The sequence below is a fragment of the Lagopus leucura genome, unplaced genomic scaffold (genome assembly GCF_019238085.1).
Source record: "Lagopus leucura isolate 7727_CA_CO unplaced genomic scaffold, USGS_WTPT01 Super-Scaffold_1, whole genome shotgun sequence".
Classification (NCBI taxonomy): Eukaryota; Metazoa; Chordata; class Aves; order Galliformes; family Phasianidae; genus Lagopus; species Lagopus leucura.
Window position 1 is genome coordinate 28,289,297 of NW_024962250.1, and position 21,002 is coordinate 28,310,298.

The following is a 21,002-nucleotide window of genomic DNA, read 5'->3' on the forward strand; positions in this document are numbered from 1 at the left end:
GTGGAAAAGTACTGCTAGTCTAATGAATGAAAATCAGTGTTAAAACTGTCTTACTGCGCACAACCTTATTTTAAGAGGAAATGATAACAAAAAAATATATGGTAAAATCTAAACCACTTTAGTGAGAGAACAGTGCTAAAGACTATTTCCAGGTTGGTTTTCCTCTGTCAATCCTTACTACTTTCCTTTTCCTGTCTATACGGAAGTAAGCAGTGACATCTACCCAGCTTGCCTTTGCTATATGACTGTCTTATAAAATCTGTCATGTATGAAATATTAAAATCTGGTATAGCAAAAAACATTCTCATTGATGTCTGTTCTATCTGATGTTTAGAATTTCAAAAATGTGGAATTTTGTAAGATAGTAACAAAAAGTACACTTCTATAATTATATTTTTGAATGTAGATGAAAAATTATTGCTGTAGTTTACTATTGGGTGCCAATGAATTTCAGAACATTTATAATACTATGTTCTTCTTTTGCAGGAAAGGGACAAATTCTACTTGACACGCAGTGTCATATTGGAGTTATTGCAGGCACTGAAGTTAAAATCACCATTACCAGACATGAATCTATTGCTGTTGGTCCAGGTACAGAAGATCTACCTCATGTTATTCTCATCTGGATTGTATCTCAGCCCAAATTCAACAAAAAAGAATTTACAAGTTCAGCATGGTTACTGAAAATACCAGCAATGTCAGGCTCTGACAGTTTGCTTTTTTAATTTTTAATCTCAGACTTCTATTTTGAGTCCCAATTCCAATAACTTAACCAATAACTGCTTTCTGTCTTAGCGGCGCAGAGATTCAGTTTGATAGCATGTGCATTAGTGTTTGTCAACTTGACTGACTTCTAGATTAAAGAAGAGGTCAATCTTTTTTGCACTGTTCCATTATGTAGCTTTGTCCTGTGGCTATCTATCCTGAAGGATGACAAAGCACCTTAATTTCTGTAATCTAATCAATCCAGAATTTGCCATTTAGGATTGCAAGCATAACCCTTCAGTCTTGGCAGTAGAATTTAGCTGATAAACACTTGTGCTTCACATTGAGCCAATCACCAGATAGAGTCATCAAAGAAAACTCTCTCCTATATGCAGAAAGAGAAACTGATAATTGCCAGTACTTTCCTTCTAGAATTGTTCCTATATGCGATACGTGCTTTAGGATGCATTCATACCTTCCCAAGAGCAGCCAGTGTGATTATAAGGGTCTTGTATAGCCTTTCAGAGGCTAATGAAGTAAATCATATTTACTGATATCCAAAGCTTCTTCTGTCCTGTCAGTCATAAGGAACATGGTCTGTATTCAGGCCCACTAAGTGCAAATTGGCAACCCTCAGTAGTATGTGGTCTAGTGTCAAATTGAATTTAAATACCATAGTAGCCACTTAGTATATCCTAGGCGTTGTAGTAACTTAAAAAAAGGTGATAGTAAAAACAAACATGTATCTATGTGTATTTTCTTTAATGTTATTAATGGAACGGAAGGCTCAGTGTACAACTTTACCACAGAAATCCCACATAATATTCATTTAAATTGAATGGCATTATGGACTTAAAACTGTACCAAAGGTAATACCAAATGAAAATGATTTCCATTTTCAAGGTAGTCTCTTCTGCATTAACTTGTTAGCTTCCATACAAGGTTCTATACAGACAGTGCATACAGAAAACTGAGAGTCAATTAAAATGTTCAGAATAAAGGAGCTAGAAGTGTTTTATTTTAATGATAGATCAGCTGTGGGCTGACAAAGGAGTTTCTAGGAATGTATGTTTGACACCCACATTTATTCCAGATTGTATGGTGCCTTCAGTGTAACTGTTGACATCTGTGCAAAAATGAGCACAACTGTATCCCACTTTACAAACAATGAGAATTTTAACCAGCTCATCCCAATTCCAGATAGATATCCTGGATGTTAAGGGTCAAAAAAGTCTGTCTCTTCAATTTGTCCTAGCAAATTAAAGCCGTCGTCTACATGCTGCAGTTCCATGGGTTTCCATAGGAACTGCTTCTTCACCCAGTGTTTTGTTTCCCAGTACCTTTCTCCTACTCACATTTCATCAGCATATATCTTCAGGATTTCTAATGATTTTAAATTATATTAACCTCATTAGGATTTGCATGTTCAGTCATCCTCTAAAGATCAGTACACTTGACCTGTTTTGTTTAGGTTACTCACGTTTCTGCACAGATCTTCAGCTGCTGTAAATCTAGTGGTTCCAATTTATGTCTTTGTGAAGATCTGATCCGCTAATTACTGACTGCAACAATTTAAGGTCACATACATAATACATTATTAGGAATATATATTTTTACAGCTCTGATTATAAGCGTAGTATAATGTAGATAATGATGTTATATAGTTAATTCACTTAATTCAGAAGAAATTGCATCTTAAACATTATGCTCCATCTGTATCTTATCAGACAATGTTAAGAAGAGATGTGGTAATGATTTGCCCATTCCTCATTTTTTTGCAGCAGAGACAACATAAATCACAGTGAATTGGACTGGAAATGAAAGAAATTTTCTCGTTGCCTCTGTTTTCTCCATCTTGTGACTGCATTGTGAATTTAGGAAAGATCCTTGCACATGGCAGTCAGATGCTGAGAAATATAAGCTAAATAAGGCCCAATTGCTCATTAAAAATGTAATGGATTTTGTTCAGCTGTTTTTCACAAATAAATTAATATTTTGTTTAATCCAAACTCCTCTGTGCAATAGATGCAGGAAGCTTAAAAGAGTCCAGTAGCAATAGCTTTGTTTGCTGCTGCTGCAACAATTTTCTCTTTTGGATACAGGAAACGTTAGGAGAAAATCTGTCACCTGTTCACTTAAGTTCACTGATGGGTCTTCTGTTAAAACAGAAACTGAGTGTCCTGGTTGCTGCTTAAGCTAAGAGAAAGTCTGGATCAACATAGCCCATAAACCTAAGGCTTTCTTTTACTTTTGTATAACGATTAGAGCTCAGACAAGAAGAGCATTAGGCCACTTAACAACTGAAATAAGAGTTGCGTTTTTATTTTTTCTGTGTAATTTATTCTGGTGTAAAATAATTTCTAAGTAAAAGAAGAGTTAAGTGGATCCTGGCCTATGTCTGATGATATCTAATTATTAATCTAAACTCAGATATATCTTTCTATTATTTATCCCAAAGTAGAAATTGTTGGTCAAGTCATAGGTCTGACGTGTTTCCAGGTCTTTGGTAGGCAGTCTGAATTCAGATTAAATCTCTAAAGGGTACAGCCTGTGGAACTGCAAGAATAAATGTTTTGGAAATATTTTCATGGATAGCTTCAGCCACTCAAAGCACCGCTAACACATAGGCATTAGATAGTGAAGAATATTGTGTAGTCAATATCTTTCTCACTTTGTAAAGGTACTACTGTATTCATTGTCAAGAAAGAAAATTAAGACTTATAATTTAGCTTGCTGGTTCTTCTTTTCAGTCTGCTCTTTGTTAGAAAGCTTCCTTGCATCATGATAGACAGAAATTACTCAAGTGCAAATAGAGTTTAGTACAAGTTTTAGGCAAGACCAAGTCATCTGTACATTGCCAAATGCATTATTGAAGCATAAAGATTTAATAATGATATTAGTGGATCTAATGTATGAATGATGTGGACAGCAGAGATTTTGGGGCAAGGGATTTGAAATTTAAAGAAAAAAAAAAAAAAAAAGACAAAGAAAGCAAGGGAAATAAAAGCATAATTCAGCCAAGTAGAGATAGTCTAGTATAACAGAATGATGCTGATCTTGTATTTTTATTTTTTTGGCCTTTATTATGCAAAGGTTATCTTATATTGTACCAGTGTGTACATATGTTCTCAATTTGAAAACTGTTCATATAATTCATCATTGTAGAACTTCAGTAAAAGCACTGTAGTGTCATAGTAAAGAACATGGCAATCTGCCTTATTTTTCTCTATCTTGTTTTAATCTGGGATGGAAGAAGAGTGTTTGATATATCCAGGGAATGGCAAATATACCTATTAATGATTATAAAGAGGGATTTGATTCTATATAATATTCTTTAAATTGATTCTGTCCAGCACATATGTGTTAATGAAACACACTTAAGTCAGAATTTTTCTTTAAAATTACTCATTTATAATGGCGAACAAATGAAATTGGTAATAAAGGAAGAGAACTCTACAGGCAAATTACAGCAAATATAAGCAAGTAGAGATCTGAAATGATCTTAATAAAGCCACAGACAACTTATTAGTGTCTTCAGGTTCCTCTGTAAATTATTAAAAAATAATTCATCTTTAATTTCTTCTTAGTTTGTTTGTGCAGACGCTGGAACTAAACTAGCTGAGTCAACAATCTTGCATAAACAGATGATTGCCTCACTGCCTGGAGTAAGTACTGAATCAAAAATTCATCTTTGAGTTTTGGTTTTTAAAATTATGTCTTATCAGCTCATAATGGTTCATTTGAATGTTCTTTCTTTTTCATTTCTTCTGTGGTTGGCAAGGTGTGTTGCATCCAGTAGCTGATAGGCTTCTTCCTTTTTATGAATGTTGAAAGGTTTTGGACTTGATGCTGCTTCTCTTACTTTTGCTAATGATCTTTAGTCCCATGTCTGACTTTAGCTGGAGCCTGTATTCAAGTAGCTCTTTAATAATGCCTTTCCTTTCCTCCCAACAGAGTGTTTTAATTTACATGTGGTTTAAGTAAGTAGATGACATTGCTGTAAAAAGGTTTGATAGGAAAATGATCATTTCAGAAAAAAAATTAAGGAACCAAGTAGCTCACTGCTTGAATGAAACAGGAACTCAGAGGGAAGATTTTTGTGATGGAACGTTATTATTCAGAGGTCTGAGTATGATATCTTTTATAATTCTGTTATTCAATACTCCACATAAAGAGGATGGAGGATATGCTGACAGGGCTGTCAGTGACCTTTTTTACTGTTTGTTACTCTGTCAAGGGAACTGGCAGGCATAGCATTTGAAAAAACAGAAAGTGGTATAATTCAACAGCAAGTAGATTGATATTAACTTAGGAAAATGGGAATCATCTGGATGAATTCCTTAAAAATAGAATGCTAACTGTTTTTTGAATTTCAGACACTAAAACTCAATTATGGCTTAATAAATTTGTGGTCAAAAATAAATCTGATTCATTTGTGCACTATGCTTCTGTATTTAAAAGCACAGCTGATTAAATAAAGGTCAAAGAAGAATATCTCCCCCCTCTATAAACATTTTGCAATATTTTGTGCTGAGCCTATGTCTTGGGATTTGACTGGGTTTTTGTTTTGTTTTGTTTTTCTACTGTAAGAAGAAAGATACCAAATTTAATAATTCCATCCTACATTCTCTAAAGTTACTCAGACCCTAAAATTGAGGCAAATATAAAGACTTGATTTTGAGGAATGTTGGACATTTCTAATTCCCCTTGAATTCAGCCAGAATCATCTTCACCTCTGATTATTAAAATATAAACATTATATGATACCTTATGGTCAGCCATATCATCTTCTGAAAGCTTTTCTCCAGATTTCTCTGGTTTGGAAACCTTTATTTAATCTGACAGCTTTGTTACATTGAGTATTGTGCACATCTTGGGCATGTCTTATACTAGCCAAAGGCCAAACTGGCATTTTTCATTGTTCTGGGAAAGGGACTATGAAAATTTGTGCTGTGGGAATGCAAGTGCCACATTGAATCCTTTTGTTTTCCCTTTGGGGTTTTTCTTGCTCTGGCATGCATTACTTCTCAGTACTTACATGGTTATGCTCAAATTCATATAGTTCATAAGAATTGGATTTATTCCTTCCCTCCCTCGCATCCTCCTTTCAAAATTATGACTAGCTTGAGTGCTGTATGAGTTTACTACAGGAATACCCCAGAAAAATTTGTTAGTTAAAAAACCAACCAACCAGCCAACCTACCAACAAACAAAAAACCCAACCCAAACAACAAAAAAACCCTAACAAATTTTAGTGATGTTCATTTCAGTGATGCTTACACAGAAAATACACTAGGTCAACCATTTACCCTGTTTTTCCACCATGATTCACGTGAACATAAGAGCAGTCTTATTAAAATCCTTAAAATTATCCTTACAATTTGTTTTCTGCAATCACATCTGATTGGTTTTACTTGCAGAGATGCTCAGCTGCTTGAAGAACTGAGTTGCTAAGCTCTCATCAAACTTTTAAGACTTTGATTTTGGACCACTGTAAATTTCAGGAGCTGCATGACAAAGATATTATTGAAAGTTTCATTAGTTAATCTTTCATTGCTGTCACAGATAAAGATCATTTTATGGTGCATGAATAAGTTACACTGACTGATCTCTCTTTTGATACTATCATCAGATAAGATAATGTTACAGAGAAAAGAAAGGCATAAAAGAATGCATATTTCTAATTAAAGTAATTCAATTAAAAAGTAAAGAATTTGAAACAGACAAAAACAAACCTGTGTTGTGATGCACAAGAAGCAAAACCAAAAACACTAATTTATTTGAAAGCTGGTGCTTAAACTTGTTTCTTTTATGTTCTAGTGTGGAACAGCAGCAATGGAGTGCATGAGGCAGTATGTTGGGGAAGTGCTGGATTTCATTGCAGATATGCATACCTTAACCAAACTGAAGGTTGGTTATGGGCATACATAAAGTGTATATGGAATTTTTGTTGTTTTAAATATGCTTTCCATAATTATCCCGCCTGGAAGGAACCACTGTAAGTCTTTAAGGAAGACTGACTTTGTTTTTCTCTCTCTCTTTCTCTCTGTTTTTGTTTGTTTATCTCATGTATTCGCTTGCTCACTTTCCCTTGTCCTCTCCACTATACTCTGTGCCCTGGAGGGGACAATTTTTTGCAGAATAATAATACTACAGAAGAGGAAGAATTCCTGTGAAATTGAAAATCTCATCTCTTGAAACCCACAGTAACCTTGTTTTACTGGACAAAGTACCTTTTTTTTTTTGTATGTTCTTACCCCATTGGCCTTATGCCTTGAATCCCATTGTGATTTAAAAGAAAATCTTCAGTAGGAGAGGCAGCCTTTTGTACAGTAGCTGGAGTAGAAATTTACTTCAAAGTACAAAATAATTAATCATTTTAAGCTGGATTGAATTGCCTTCCAGCTGTATCCTTTAAAATTATTCAACCATTTCTTTTCCAGTTCAGAGCTACTTTCAAAAGAGATTGGCAAATAAATCATAAATGAGAAAGAGATACATCTGATTTGTCACTTCCATAGAAACAGAGAGTGGGAAAAAATCATGTGAAAATACTTGCAGATTATCCTCTCTTCTGTGTAAAAAAGTTTCTGTGTGAAGACTTTTTCCACTTGTGCTTATTTTTTTGTTGCCCCTTTTCCCTTGAATTGCAGTCTGCTTTTTAGAAATGCTTTTGCAAAGCAAAAGTCTTAGTTGATAATTTCTTATGCTTGGTAGGGCTATTTATTTAGTACACTGGTATACCCAGATATAGCTAAGACATGAACTAAAACTTTACCCAGTTTGTCACTTTTATATTTTTGAATTAGACAAGATATCCAAATGTGTGCTCTGTAGCATTATAAAATGAAATTGGAACCAACTTTTTCAAAATTGCATGCTGTATTTGTTTGAGTCCATGTTGTCTGAGTCCATGTAATAGAGGACTCTACCAAAAACATAAGAGAGACAAAAAATGCTAGTAATTTTATTTATTTTAGTTATTAAACTTTAGCTATCTTTGCAAAATTGAAAGACGGTTCTTATTAAATATGATGAATTTGAGAAATCAGAACCCAGAATTTTCCCTTCCAAATTCTAGTAGGATCATAAGGTAAACTTATTATGTGTTTCCAGCATTGTTGGGAAAATATTGCATATGTTTCGAAGTTTAGAAATAGTCAGAATTTTAAACAAATTCACAACATCTTGATTTACTTTCTTTTAAGCTGATTAAATATAATTGTTTATGTTGCCTGGGATTTATTGACCTTGGTGTTCCTACCCAGTTGTACAATTTCTTACTATGGATGTGTATTGAAAAACTATCAAGAGCATCTGGACAAAGAAATTCCCATAGTGAATATCGTAGGATTTTTATGACTAGTAACATTTCAACAGCAAAAGTTGAATCGTTTCACCTTTTCAAATTTTCAAAGCTTTTGAAGTTCTAGATGTTGAGTGATGTTCTTCAGAAGATAAAAATTGAGAAAAGATTATTAAATACTATCCTATAAATTCCAGTGAACAAATAGTTCCATTATCGATTAATTTCCAGCATCTTATTTTGGGTGCCTGAGAATAGTTCCCTTTTCTGTGAAAGAAGTTAATTAAGTTAATTATTTTCAGTTCTATATATTCTCAACTATTGCATTATAAGCAAGATATAAATGTTAATTCTCAAGATAACCACATTCCAGTTTATTTTTTCTGTTCAGGTTATTATCTTTCTTTTCCTTTGGGATCGCACTTTCATTGCTAACGCTCAGGCTTTATTTAGAAAATGCCACTATTTTTGAAGAATAAAATTGCCTGCATATCTTTCTATCCTTCTTACCTGTCTGTAGCAAAGTCACTAGATACACATGGTGATAGGTTTTTTGTTTTTTGTTTTTTTGGTTTTTTTTTCCTCTCAAGGAGACTTCAAGTAATTTTGAGAGTATAAATTGCTGGGGGTCAGATCCTGTTATAGAATATTATTGATTTTGATTCTTTCATAATAATTCAATTATTGATAGCCTTTTTTTCTTATGCAAAGCACATATTTATATGTACTCAGCATATGTTCTGTTAGTTCAGAGACAGAAGGTAGTGCAAAGTTAGCTCAGAAATATGGAGTTATCTTGAGGAGCACCAGTGAAACATTCCTTGCCACTGTCAAAACAGCATAAGTTATTTTTCCAGGAAGAAATGTATGCCAGTGTCTTGGTAAAAGGTTTAGCCCTTGTATTTCTGGGGCTTAAAGGCATTTGTTCCAAATAACTTGAGCAGCACAGTCATATCATTGGTGAATGAGAGACATCTTATTTCTGTATGTGGAAACAGAATATTGCACAGTTCTACTGTACAAGGAAGACATTTCCTGCCCAGGGTGCTCCCCTTTTGAATGGCTGGATTATTTGATCTTTAGTTAAATTGTCTGGATGTGCAACTGTTAGTTTGCACTTACCAGCTTTGAGTTTTTGGTACAACAGATACTTAGACATTTTGTAAAATTAACCTTTTGCATGGGCTCTTGAGAACATGGCCTCCTTGAAAAAAGCTGCATCATAATACTCTTATTAATATAGAAAGTGGAGAATGTTTTAAAACCCGTTTCTAGGTTAGATTATGTAGTTCTAGTCTCAAGCTAGAGATCTCAAGAAGGGAAGTGAAACAGAATACTCTTTTCAGATAGGAAATAAGATCTTTGCCTTGCAGAGTCATATGAAGACTTGTTCTCAGCCACTGCATGAAGACACGTTTGGAGGGCATCTGAAAGTTGGTTTAGCTCAGATTACTGCTATGGAAATCACACGAGGAAACCACAGAGACAACAAAGCTGTGATCCGATATTTGCCTTGGCTTTACCATCCTCCTTCAGCAATGCAACAAGGGTGAGAATGCTTTTCCACAAAAAGGAACACAAACAAGAATTAGAAGTCTCCATAGAATTCTATGTTGCCAGATTGAGTTAGGATCCATTGTTAGGATTGGTGGCCATGAGTATTAAAAATGCTCATCAGCATGTCCCTGATCCTTATCTGAGAAGCTCGTCAGTGCAACATTTAAAGCAGAGACCAGTGGAAGTATCTCCTTTGACTTGAATGGAGTTGCATTGGAAAATGAACTTGATTCTTCATCTTGAAACAGGCAGTGAAAAGCATGCAAGTAATTTATTAGTCCTATAATTATATAAAATGTGGTCATAGAAAAATGGAAATTATGCCCCTTGATATTATTCATCACAAATAAGCAAGATCTTTAAGTGTAAGTCTGCGTAGATGGTGGTAAAAGATACCTAGGGAGAAATCCTGCTCTTCAAGACCTATTTGTTATTTTTTTTTCAGTGTGAGAAATCCTAATGTGCAACTTCTTATCTTTAAAAAGAAGAGCAAAGCACTGTCCCTTATCTTACAATGCTAGCAAGTGTAGAGTGTAGCTCACTGGACTGTATTTTAACGAATCTGTATTCTAGTCCCAGTTTTGTCTCAGGCTTTCTGCCTGAGCTTCTGAGGACTAAGCTATTTGGTTTCCAGTCCTGCAGATAGAACATATATAGGTTTGAATTAAGGAGAATAAGAAACTCTTTGGGCTACAGTTTCTTATTTGTAAAAGTCACATTTTATATTCTGAGGTGAAGGTGCGGACTTCCCACAAGACCCTGTATCTATTTCAGGGTGAACATTTTATCAGTCTGCACAAAAAAGTACATTAATGGAATGTACCTTTGTTTCTAGGAGACCTGGACAATAACATTAAATTATAAATGAGTGAGAGTAGTGAGTGGCCTACTAGGTAGTAATTTGTTGATCTAAAATATTTTTTCCCATGCCTTTGTGTTCAAATGAGTGTGTAGTCTGAACTGTTTCACAGGAAGGGAACAGACAAGATGACTCCAGAAAATACCATTCTTTCTTAGATTAAGCACAGAGCTTCACAATTAAGCTTTGCACTAGATGGCGAATGAATAATTAATAACAGTCACAAAGAAGCACATTCTCTGCCTTCAGAGGAATGCAGTTCTAATGTCCAGGGGGAGACAAAGGAAAAAAAGGAATGAACTCCACTTGGAGTTTATGTATGGAGAAGTGGAACACAGCGAAAGTAAGACAGGGCAGAGCATCTGAGTTTCAGAGCTAGCTGTGGAATGAAGAATACCTTGTCATAGCCTTGTCAGCTGTGTGATGTCCAGTGAAACAAAGAGGAGCACTTCTGTTTGGGCAATCCTCATTTGATGATTTCTGTCTAAAAAAATCACTGTGTGTAGATCAGGTGAATCCATGTATGTTTTATCCTTATCTAGAAAGCACTCTTTAGGCTCCTCCAGTTATGTTCTGTTGGGTTTGTTAAAGGTTATGTCAACTCCACTAAATTCTGTGTGGTTCTAGACTTCCTATAAGCTGTACCAATGACTTGTGCCTCCAGAACTTAAGACTGCATCTGCATAGTGTTTAAAGAGATTCTTTGTTTTGGGGAAGAAGTAGAAAACTTTGCAGCATTATAAAATCCGCTCTTTCTTGACAGGCCCAAAGAATTCATAGAATGTGTTTCACATATTCGTTTGCTGTCCTGGCTACTCCTGGGGTCACTGACACACAATGTTGTCTGTCCAAATTCTCCATCATCTTGCATGCCTATTCCACTGGATGCAGGTTCACAAATTGCTGACCACCTTATTGTTATTCTGATTGGGTTTCCAGAGCAATCGAAGGTAAGGGATTCTGCATTTTACGAGGAGATGTGGTGTATACTGGCCTCACTCTTGAAAATATTTATCACTAAGTTGTCTTTTGATGGTGATATAAAATTTTAAATTTCACAAGTCTTATCAAAACTGCATCATGTAAACTAATATCCTGTTTAAAATGGCTTACACTTCCAGCACAGAATCCCGCAGACCCTTTCTGAAGTAATCCAATAATGCTATTTTGAGAGTTTAAGAACCCTCTGCCTTTTTTATATTCAAGAAAAGCTTCCACTGGATTGAAGCAACCAACAGAGGGATATATATTTCTTCTGATGTGAAAAGGAGGTCTATAACATTAAAATCCGAAATCTAGGGAAAGAAATCTCTACAGTTTTTCTTGCAAAGTTAGCTCTTCATGTATAGAAAACTGGTGATGAAATCATTACAAATAAGTTAAATCTCTTAAACTTTTTCAAAATATCACTACAAGAATGGGGAAGGACAAACTCAATTCCAAATTGAATCTTTAGCAATTACCATCTCTGTAGCAAATCTCAGGAGATTTGAATAAGAATTCTAAAGTACAGTGGTACTGTAAAACCTATTAATGATGCTGTGATAAAAAATTAATTACAGTGATGGTTCAAATACAACTTTTTGTTTCTAAAGAAGCTACTGACAAGAGAGTTACTGCAAATCATAAGCAATTTGTGACAGTAGCTAAACGCAGATATAACAGTACAGTTGCACCAACCAGAATTTTATTAACTGCAAAAGCAGGAGGATTATGCATATTTATAGTACTTAAAATCCCCCTTTCTTTCCCCTCACTCAGCCAATGCACTGGTGCTTCCCATTCATGTCTCCTGACATTTTTTTTTTGTCTTTTTTTTCTTCAGTCAATTACCTCTTCCCTGTTACCAAGCAACCACGGCAATATTTGATGTGGTCATACTGCCACAAAGCATGGATCACTGCTGCACTATAAAACTGAGAAAACATTTCTGACCAGTAACATCATTCTTTTAAGGGAGTAGTAAATGTTCAGGACTCCTGGAGCCTCAGACATTGCAATACATAATACTTATTAGCAAAGTCATGCTTGAGTCCACAGGATTAATTCTCTGTTAGCTTCATAGAACTTACTTTCCTGGACTGTAAACAGCTGTGTCCCAGCAAGACAGAAATAGATCACAGTTGTACAATGATGTATTTTGTGATACACTTCCTTGTAGGTGATCAGACTAATGGATGTGATTCATGCATCCAGGCTTCCCTTAGATGGTGGTAGGAGTTTTCCAGCAAGAGTCTCAGGATTAGTCTTTAGTACCTGTTCTGCAAAACTAACCTTTTCTTTAGAGGGACTGACTTTAATGTTGTATACTCAGATTGAATGGGATTGTGCAAATGCAGTTTTTAGGCCATGGATATGAAATCACTTATAAACATGGAGGTGTTATCAAACATGATTAGTTCCTAATTGAAGAGAAACATTCAGGAAAGTGGAGCACAAGACTCACGGTGCAATGCATGACAGGGGAGTACTTTTGGGAAAGCCCCTGCATTATACTCCAATAACTTTTTTCAATAAATATTGTCCTCTCTTTTCTATTTCTACAGACATCTGTTCTGCACATGTGTTCCCTCTTCCATGCATTTATATTTGCTCAGCTGTGGACAGTGTATTGTGAACAAACAGCAGTAGCTCCAACCGTCCAGAATCAGAACGAATTTAGTTTTACAGCGATCCTTACAGCCCTGGAGTTCTGGAGCCGAGTGACACCTAGCATCCTACAGCTGATGGCCCATAACAAAGTGGTGAGTCAGATGTTGTGCATAGATTTGTATAAATTAAACTTGGATGGGGCTTGGCTTTGTTTCCACGTTCCAGTGGAATACATCAGTCTCTGAATAACTTTTTAAAGCAACATTGATACTTTGAGAAATTAATGAGAAAGATAGTATTGGTTTAACTTTACAGCGGGCCTCAGATAGGATATAGCCAGGATTTGCCTGAAACAGAGGTGTGGTGTTCTGGAGCTAGTCACTGCTTGCTGGACTGAGGGCTCTCTGCTTCAAGTCTCATTTTATGTATCCCTGCTCTTCCCACTGTTCCTATTGCTTCATGTTACTCTGCCTCACACAAGCAACTGAGTGTTTTAGGATAATTCTATGAATATCCTTTTCAATTGCTTTTTTTACCATACAATGGTGAAAAACACACAGAGTTGACGCTTCACTATTCATAGCCCATTGGTTGCTTATCAATAATAAGGCACGTAGTTATCTCTAAAAACACTTTTGAGTAGCTAATAACTTGAATCTCCAGAGATAAAGTTTGAAAGGGAATTATTCATGGTGCCCAGAAATTATCCAGGCCATTAAAAAAAAAAAAAAAAAATTCTAATTATTCACTTATCTCAAATGCTCATTGTTTTTGGAGAAACTTCATACAGTAAGAAACCAAAAATGTGTGATTGCCTTTCACACAGGTGCTACCTCTGCTCACCACTGATTAATGATTCTCTATGCATGCAGGTTTAGGATTGAGATCTTGTTTATGATGAGCAAGATGTATTGTTAGCCACTTCTCATGACATGAAGAGTGTGGTAACATTACTGTATGTTAATGATGGATTGACTTTAACTGAGTTAGTAACTAGTAAACAAGTGAGGAAGATTCTTTATAGATAGCCTCATCCTCTAAGCAAGATGCTCTGAAATCTGGAGTTTTCATTCTTTTTTGTTTCTTTTGCTGCTTTTTTTTCCTCCCTTTTTTAAAATGGGAGTTATTTAATGGAATTCCCCTTTACCCTTGTAAGGAATCTTTCACACCACCTTTGGACCTTTGTACCACCTTCAGAGCTTTGTAATTGCATAGGTGCGTAGGCTGTATTTGGAATGTCTCTGGCACTCTTTCCTTGTGTCTTGTCCATATCAAGAGGCAAGGAACATGTGAAACTGTCTTTAAATGATATTTCAGCCACTCTGTGAGAGCTGTACATAGTGTAACTTGCTAGCCAGTTGTTTAGTCAGACACAAAGGAAAATGTCAAACTTTAGGACAAAGATATGACCTGGAAGCCTCAAGTTCCACTTTTTATTCTCAAAGCATCTCAGTGTGTGACTTTAGTGCAGATTATTAAACTATTTGCCTTGGCTCTTGCTATGTGAAATGTGATAATAATACTTGCTCATTTCACGTGGGTGTTGGGAGGTTAATTAGTGTTTGCCTAAAGCGCTTTGAAGGTTAAAAAAAAAAAAAGACTACATAAAAGTTAATTATTGTCAGGGGAATTTACACGTAGCATATCCAGGCACTGTAAATACTCACTGTTGACTCAAGGTGTTTTTCTTGAACCTATGAATTTACATAATATAAAACATAAAATGTTGTCTACCACCAAATAAATAATGTCTTCACCTGTCATAATTAATCATACAAAATGAAAGAATTATAGATTAGCTGCCAGTTCAGAACAGTAAATTGTCTTCTGATAGTAGAAAAAAAGATGTTTTGTGTGACTATGTTAATTTTTAAAGGATTCAGTAAATAAAAATATTTTCTGACACCTTGATTGATGAGAACTATACAGCAAAGGCAAGTAAAAGGATTTATGGTGTCTGAAAGGAAGAAAGCTGAAGACAATTTGTTTTGATGCGTGATAGGAATTAAAATTCGTCAAACACTTTGAAATATTTGACAGATGTTGCTACATCAGGAGAAAACTAAATAAACTGTGTTTTTTATGTACGTATTATCTTATGTGTATTTAGTAAATATGCATCTAGTGATCCAGTATAACTGCCAAGCAAACAGAGGAAGGTTCTTCTTAGTGTTAGCTTAGTGTACAATACTGGATATTGATTTGTTTTCATTCTTGATTTTTTTTTATTTTTTTTTTTACAAGATGGTGGAAATGGTATGTCTGCATGTGATTAGTTTAATGGAGGCTTTACAGGAATGCAACTCTACTATCTTTGTAAAGGTAGGTGTATCACATTATGAACATTTAGTCAAGGATGTTGTTTATCAATTGCGATTACTAGAGGGTGGTCCCTGCAAGTCTTAAAAACAGCAACAGAAGTAGAATTTGAATGTTAGTGAAGAAATAAAATCCAGTAGAGCATAACAAAAATTATAATTTCTAGTAAGGTCAGACTCTAATTTAAAATCCATATTCACCTGATATTTTGAAATGGACTTCTGATGTACTTTCTCCTTTGGTTGTTGTGATGGTCTTATTCACCTAATGATCTCAACTAGTATCTCTAACTTATGAGAACCTCTAGGTATTGTCTGAATTTTCAGCCATTCTGTAATCTTAAATCATCACAGATCCTTTGGAGATCACCTCATTGATCGGTTCTCAAAATTCTTCTAAGTTGATTACAAAGCCTTATTCCACAGTAGTGTATTAAATGCCAGGGTGTCTTTCTTAGTCAAATATTATTTGATAATAAATCTTTCCAATGGATGTGCTACAAGCTATTTTTAATTAAAAAATCAAATAAGGCATGCTTTGTTAATGTAAAACTGCTTTTGAAATCAGCAGTCAGGCTCCTGAGCATTTTCTGAACTATTCAGATCAGAAAAGAATAGCTTGTGAAATGGTTGCACAAGCATGGATCGATTTTATTAGCCTTTTTTTACCTGTTTTGCTATCATATTATTCTGAAGGTGTTCCCCCTCCCCTACAGAAAATTATAACAAACTAAGTAGTTAGATGCACTCTGAACCTAGCTGACATGTGTTGGTAGTTCTTCAATTCCATAAAGGAAACTTTTTGCTAATGTTTTACTCCCATCTTTTATGGTGAAGGAGGAATTGAAAATATAGTAGCTAAAATGAAAGGATTTGATGTTAACTGACCTGAAAATATTCACATTCATCGTGAAAATACAGATTTACTGTCAGTAATGTCTCAATTCATCACAAAAATTCTGTCACTGTAGGGACATCAAAGTAATTGTCACTGTCTCTAAAGGAGCTGGGGGCAGTCTAGGATGTCCAGGATTTGACAAGGATATGTCTTCAAAGAAAATGGAGAAATGGCTTTAAAGCTGTCAAAAGAGAGGCTTTTGAGGCTTAATTCCCATCACAATTCGCATATACACTTACAGAGGTTACATTTCAGAGTACATATCAATAATATGCTAAATCAGGTTAAATCAGGTTTTTGTTACTACAAAATCAAGCCCATAAGCTTATGAAATTTAGTTAACATGCTTGCTTTCCTGCTGTGTGGATGGGAGGTGAAAGAGAAGTGTCTGGATGGCCAAATCCCATTTACTTAGCCCATTTACTTAAAATGCAGTCATGGATTGTAGTCCCAGGTTACTAACTCTTTCAGAACTAATTAATTGTGTAAGTATTTATCCTAGTTTTTTTTTTTTCCAACATTCTTTCACCAAGTACAGTAATTCCTCTTGGAACTGAGCACAGTCCTGATCATTTGTCATTCACGCTTTGTCTACTGCAGTGTCTTTTATTCCACCTGAAGAATCCAGGTGCTGCAAAAACTTATTGTTAATGAAGTCATTATGTAATTATGTGTGATTTAACACATATGTTCAATGCACCGCAATGAGAAGGTTTTGGATGATGACACGCCATTTATACTAAGTGGACATTTTCTGAAAATCTGTCTTAAAACAAGAGAGAAATGGAAGACATGAAAAATTCAGCTCTCTCTCACTGAAAGAAGAGCTGTCTGATAAAAGCATTCTTTAATCTCCTCCTTTGTGTTGATTCTATGAGGATCTGTCCTCCAAATACTGTACTGACCTCTGCTATTAGACTCATTCTGATTTTGGCAGAGACATATCTTTGATTGCTTTCTATCGTCTTTAAATGATTTCCTGTTCTCTTAGAGGATGATTTTTGGATCTGACCTTAGAATATTTTGACTGATCTGTTGAGGAAAACAAAGTTTATTTCCTGTGAAAATATTTCAACAATTATATGTTTATTTTTCTTTTTAAGTGGGTAGAGTAGAGGAGCCAGAAAAGCACAGTAACTGATCTACTATCCAGCCTGGCTTCTGTCAGAACTTACACTGGAATCTACATGATCCTGTTGAAAATATCAATTCCAAAAATTGACAGTGACAGCAGACTGTTCTTCCAGCTGTTTTTTTCTAGCCAGCTTTATGTATTATTCCTTTGTGTAGAAAAGGCTGGCTGGGAACTAGGTCATAAAGCTTAAGTGCTTCAATAAAAATTTCTTCTTGTCTCATTTATCTAAGTGGCAGCTGTAGGAGTGGAGGGTTTACTTTCTTGTGCCTAAAGGAGAATATTAGTTGTCCTCCATGTGTCCAGATTCTAGAAGATGGAAGTGGTGTTGGATGACATTAATCTTATCTAACCTTAGACTTCTGTAGCATAAATATCAATATGAGCTAGTTTCCTTGGCTACCCTTCTTAGTCAATGGATACAAACACATATTTTTAGGCCATGACTCATCTTTATCTATTTTAGATATCCAGTTCATCTTGTACCAAAGCAGTGATGAGGAGTGCTTATTGTTTTCAGCTGACTCTAAAAGGTGTCCAGTTGGTTGGTTTGGATGCAAAGGGCGGTACCTTGGACCTGAGGAAAATTCCCTTCCCTGTGTTTTCTGCCTACCTTCTTTCCTTGCTTGCTTTACCTCCGATACCAGTTCTGTCTCTACTGGATAATTTCATAGTGAAGTCATTAATTCTGGGTGAAATTTCAGTGATATTTGTTAATGGCAGTAGGACACAGAACATGTATTTTCACTATATGTTTCCTGTTCCCACCTCTCCAACAATCACATCTGGACTTAGGGGCACTAGGCGTTACTAGGCACTTAATTTAGTGTCCACAGAATGACATAGAGAATTCCCACACTTACTACATCTGGCTACTTTCTGGCTGTTTTGGTATTCATCTATCTGTAAATGCTGAGGTCCTTTATTTGATAGGCTAAATAATTGGTCCTGACAGATCTGCATATGATTCTCCAGCAAAATAGCACTGAAATTGAAACAATTATCATTCCTTGCATGAGGCAAACAGCACTTTATCTAATGTTGTCAATAGTGATTAGGTTTAACTTGCAGCTCCTGGTAGCATAATTGGTACATTACAAATTTGGATGCCATTAAGAAAGAACATTTTAGATCAATAATCTCAGTGGTTAAATTAATATTGGAGAACATGAATACTTCTGTTAGAAGGGCCTTTCTGTCTTCTAGAAGCTTGTCATGTTATACTTAGAAATAAAAGTTCTCTGAGGAACAGAAGACTGAAATAAATACCAGCATTTCTACAGTTAGGAAAGTAAATCTGTGCTTGCAAGTGCACAGGTCACATTCTGCAATGAAGCAGTGACACTGACCTAGTGGCTTATGAAGTGCTGGTTACTATTTAAATATCTGCCTTTTATTAGGAACTTCTCTGTTTTTTCAGTTCTTGGTGGATGCTTTGCAATGTGGAATATGTGCTGTATTCATTCTGTTATTGCTCATCTACACATACAGGTATGCCCTTGACAGGAAAATAAGAAGTGATTTCCTTTATTTTTTTATTTTAATTTTGCACTCTTGTCACTGTCTAAGGCAATCCCTAGACAGAATATCGGTAGATACTACTGGTGCTTCATCAACCTGCAAACAAAGGAAGCTGGCTTCTTAACCTCAGAGTCATTTGCCACAAACCTCAGAGTCATTTGCCACAAAACGTATGCAACATTGAAAAATAACCACATTTGTAGATATATGGTTCAGTCCCTGTGCATTTTGACAACTAAATGGGTTAGATGTACCTTTCTTTGTCTCATGGTTACTACAGCATGTCTACAGTCACTTGTATAATAACAAAATGCATCTCTTCTTGCAGCTAATACCAATGTGGTTGCCAATGATACAGTCAAATCTTAAGGTAAGTTGTTTCTCATAACTTGTTCTTTTATTCTTTGTCTCATGTATTTCTGTATATTCTGGAAGAAGGGTTACTAGACTCGGTCTCCAAACTCTCTGAAAGTAGGTCATTGAGTCACATCCAGGTGCACTGGATAGCTCAGCACTTCAGAAGGTCTTGGGTATCTTAGCGTCATCAGCTAAGATATGTGCTCTGAGCTCAGTCCTGCTCTTCCTTTCCCTTTTGAAATACTTCTTACTGGGTTCTGCAGCTAGCCTTTTATTTTTTAATGAAGTGATTGTTCTCTGAGCTGTGGTTTTCCTGTTCTGGGGTTGAAAATTCTGTAACAGATCAGGACTGGGAGTCTTAGTGATTTGTAGGCACACTTGTAATTCATGGCAACACTAGAGTGGAAGATTTGGAAGAAAGAAACATGACTCTGGGGTAGTAGAGGAGCTTTCCCTGACGGACAACAACACTGGATGACAATAATACAGTATTAATGCATATATTAAAGGAGATAAACTAAATGTTTTACATTATTTTAACAGCATTTGTCTGCTGGACTTCAGCTGCGCCTCCAAGCCATCCAGAGCAATGTCAACCATCACAGCCTAAGGATGTTACAGGGGTCAGGACAAATGAACAACAGCTTGTCAGTGCTGCGCAAATGGCTGCAGTGTACCCAGTTTAAAATGGCTCAAGTGGAAATTCAATCATCAGAAGCTGCATCTCAATTTTATCCTTTATGATTCACATAAATTGCTCCAAATATTAATTTTTAGTCTAGCAATAATGGAGTTAGAGCTGTAGAACACCTTTTGTAATAATCAGTATACAGAGTATATACTGTATCTATACTTTTTAGCCTAGAACAGATTGTGGAAAAGTTTATGTGAAGCTAAGAGTCTGATCCTGTCAGTCCTTAATTACATTAATCATTTATACTCAAAGGAGCAGGATCAACAGGTATTCAAGTCTGCATTCACAAACATGTATTTTGCAGGATTGGACTTAAATCTATCTCATTGTACATATCTCTCTGATCACTGAAATATCTCGTTAATAAATGTTTCTTTACGTTATTTTTGAAGCTAATACAAAAATCACCTTTCTTTAACTTCTATTTTTTTTAAAACTAGAATTGTGGGTATTCTCGAATATGGAAGTGCTACGTTGCTATTTTTTGATGATAATAAAGAAAACTGGCTTTTTAGGAACCTTTATAGTTATTTGGGGGGAGACTTTTTTTTTTCCAGATTCACAGCTGGCAATGCAATAAAACCTGTCACCACAAAACAGTGGTGTTCTAATGAGGCTTTTTGTCATCATCTTCTGGGAAAACAGCAGCTTTTAAGGAGAGTTATTATAAAGTGCACTTAGAAATTAGATTGTTAAACTGTGCCAATTCATTTGTCTTTTTTTCTTTAACACTGTTTTCCAAATCTGCCAAGCCTCATTTATTATTTTTTGAAATATTGCTTTTACTTCATTGATGCTGTGCTGCTCTTTGTAGGTTTCATATAAGCCTCTGATTTTTTGTGAATACTGTATTGTATTCTTCTGTAATACTTGTATACAGTGCAATTAAAAATGGATAACTCAGACTTATTCTGATTGATGTCTACAGAAATTGTATTTTGAGACTTCAAGAGAGCATGGTTGGACTTGAACATTTGCATAATAATATTAACAAATTGCACCATTTGCATATTGTTGTGTTGAACATGATGTTTAATAACAAATGAGTTTTAAGAGACTCAGC

General features: G+C 35.4%; 1 protein-coding gene across 3 annotated transcripts in view; it reads left to right on the top strand.

Annotated features, from left to right (window-relative positions):
* The window catches only part of UNC79 (unc-79 homolog, NALCN channel complex subunit), a 95,002-nt gene extending 74,238 nt beyond the window's left edge, over positions 1–20,764 (top strand). For all 3 annotated transcript variants that reach the window (XM_042864344.1, XM_042864353.1, XM_042864361.1), the window contains 9 exons: positions 487–591; positions 4,293–4,370; positions 6,526–6,615; positions 9,385–9,560; positions 11,191–11,377; positions 12,974–13,171; positions 15,264–15,341; positions 19,217–19,258; positions 19,789–20,764. In XM_042864344.1, the coding sequence (XP_042720278.1) occupies positions 487–591; positions 4,293–4,370; positions 6,526–6,615; positions 9,385–9,560; positions 11,191–11,377; positions 12,974–13,171; positions 15,264–15,341; positions 19,217–19,258; positions 19,789–19,989 (1,155 nt within the window). In that variant the 3' untranslated portion in view covers positions 19,990–20,764. The remainder of the gene's footprint in view (positions 1–486; positions 592–4,292; positions 4,371–6,525; positions 6,616–9,384; positions 9,561–11,190; positions 11,378–12,973; positions 13,172–15,263; positions 15,342–19,216; positions 19,259–19,788) is intronic.
* The last annotated feature ends 238 nt before the right edge of the window (positions 20,765–21,002 follow it).